The sequence below is a fragment of the Antechinus flavipes genome, chromosome 4 (assembly GCF_016432865.1).
Source record: "Antechinus flavipes isolate AdamAnt ecotype Samford, QLD, Australia chromosome 4, AdamAnt_v2, whole genome shotgun sequence".
NCBI lineage: Eukaryota > Metazoa > Chordata > Mammalia > Dasyuromorphia > Dasyuridae > Antechinus > Antechinus flavipes.
This window is the reverse complement of record NC_067401.1, coordinates 460,157,686-460,159,962: the sequence shown is the minus strand read 5'-3', so window position 1 is coordinate 460,159,962 and position 2,277 is coordinate 460,157,686. Positions and strand designations below refer to the sequence as shown.

Below are 2,277 nucleotides of genomic sequence, written 5' to 3'. Positions count from 1 at the left end.
ACACTCACACACACATTCACACACACACTCAGACACACTCACACACACATTCACACACACACACCAACACACACTCACACACACTCATTCACACACACACTCAGACTCACACACACACACAGACACAGACATACACACACACGCACGCACACACACACCCAGCTTAATGAACAGAAGAAACAATCCGGGCTTTAGCCTGGAGCTCTCCATTTTCTGAGGCCGCGCACAAGAAAGCCACGGACTCCTTCGCTCGTGCATCTGTTTATTGGTTTGAAAGCGCGGGTTTCCCCGGCCCCGGCCGCCCGCCCGCGGGCCCTAGCACAGCTTGCTCAGTTCTGTGGCGGTGCAGCCCGTCCGGCAGCAGAAGGTGGCCAGGTCCGCCATGTCCGCCTGCCTCTTCCGTTGCGCGGTGCCCGCTGGCCGGTGCTTCTGGGTGCGGGTTTCGCCGGCAGGGGACTCGACGGAGAAGAGGCTGGGCTCCACGAGGTCTTCGGAAGCTCCATATTCGTTCGGCGCCTCGAACTCTCCTTCCGCTGTGTGAGAGTAAAAAAGAAAAAAAACCCACGCACGTATAGGACTAGATTAGAGATGGAGTCAGGGCAAATCCGAGACGTTTTCATGTTAGGAAGAGGTGAGTTCAAATCCTGCCTCTGACATTTACTAGCTGTGTCAGCCTGGCAAATTATCTGACTCTACCTTCACAGTCACTTTCCTCATCTGTAAAATGGGAGTAAGGACCCCTCTCTCTCCCAGTCAAGGTGCTGGCCGGTGGGCCGGCAGCTCTCGTGATCGGGTCTCCTGGAAGCCCTCCTTCTGCGGGGCTCTCGCTCCCTTCCCAGAGGACCCTCCCCCACTCTGGAGATACACCATCTTTTCCACACCGTCTCCTTCGTGTGAAGTGAGGCCGTTTCCTGTGGAACCCCGGCCACTTAGTGCTTGAAGCAGAGGGAGAGGTTAAGAACAGCCCGCGGACTGATCCCCGGCGCAGGGCTGGGAGACAGCCACTAGAAGATCCCCACTCCGCACCCCGGGAAACTGAGGTCCGGATGAATAGCGGGTGTGTTCGAGGTGAACCTCGAGCCTTTTCTCCAAGCCCCTAAGGGAGGGGGACCCGGATCCGACCCGGATCCGACCATTACAGCCTGGACAGCTTTGATTTTCAGGAAGTTTTCCCAGATCCCACCGCCCCTGGCTGCCGCGGGGGCTTGGGCTGAGCCCGGTAGCCAGGAAGCCTTCGAGTCCTTCGAGTCCAAGCCTCCTACAAAGGGAATGAACGCACCCCACACGTGGGCATCCCGAGGCCCACCTGCCTCATCAGGGAAGCCCCCATTCTCACACCCTCCTTGGGGGCAGCCGGGCTCCATGGGACCCCTGCCCCTGGGCCGACTTCTGTCTAAGCCCTCATGGCCCGTCCCCACAAGCGGCTCCACTTGCCCAGCCTCCTAGCAAATGTCTCCCAAGGCCCTTTCCTCTGGCCAGCCTTCCCTGACCATTTACACAACAGCAGACCCCCCTTATCTCACCTCCGTCTTCCAGGGCATTGTGCAGGTCTCTCTTCCAGCGAGAGCTGCCACAGGTGTAGACGATCGCCCTGATGAAATCTCGCCCACACACCTTCAGGACCTCCTTGCCTCTGGCCCCCGAGATGGCCACCAGGGCTGACAGGAAGAAGAGAGCCCAGACGGAGACCTTCATGTTGCCGATGGCTAGAGGGGAATCTATGGGGAACCGGCAAGGGCAGTGGGGAACCGGGTTTGAGGGGATGCTGCTCCCCGAGGCTCATTTATAGGGAGGGACTCCCCTTGCTAGTGGGTGGATGCTCACCACACAATGTTTGTTGAGCACACATCGGGCGGCTAATGGGTTTTATGGCCCTAAGTTTAGGCCACTAGTAAATGCCATTCTTTCTTAGTGTCAAGTGCTTCCGATTGAGGTCTCCGGGGAGGATCCTGGCTACCGCAGCTGGTGGGACTAGAGATCACTGGCACTTCCGAATGCAAAGTGATGTGCATTAAACAAGGGACACTTTACAAGCCCGGGTCACTCTGCCTGCCTGCCACCTGAAAAGGGCCTGTCCCAATCTAAGCAAGTGGAGAAAGAGAAAGAGGAAAATAGAGGGAAATAGAGGAAAAATCAAGCTTCCCCTTTCAGAGGAAGAAACTCAGAGTTCTATGTCCCAGAAGCCAGGAAGCTCAGCTCACAAGGACTTAGGGACTTGGACTCAACTGGAAAGCACAACTTTACCCTCAACTGAGAAAATAAATTTTCCTGACTAGG

At 56.7% G+C, this 2,277-nt stretch overlaps 1 protein-coding gene across 1 annotated transcript; it reads right to left on the bottom strand.

Moving 5' to 3' along the window:
• Window positions 1-249: 249 nt before the first annotated feature.
• Window positions 250-2,012, bottom strand: INSL5 (insulin like 5). Its single transcript, XM_051995189.1, has 2 exons — window positions 1,524-2,012; window positions 250-533 (listed from the first exon to the last, which is right to left on the bottom strand). Exons 1-2 carry the CDS (start codon window positions 1,693-1,695, stop codon window positions 316-318), a joined length of 390 nt encoding a protein of 129 aa, XP_051851149.1. The 5' UTR covers window positions 1,696-2,012; the 3' UTR covers window positions 250-315.
• Between the last annotated feature and the right edge of the window lie 265 nt (window positions 2,013-2,277).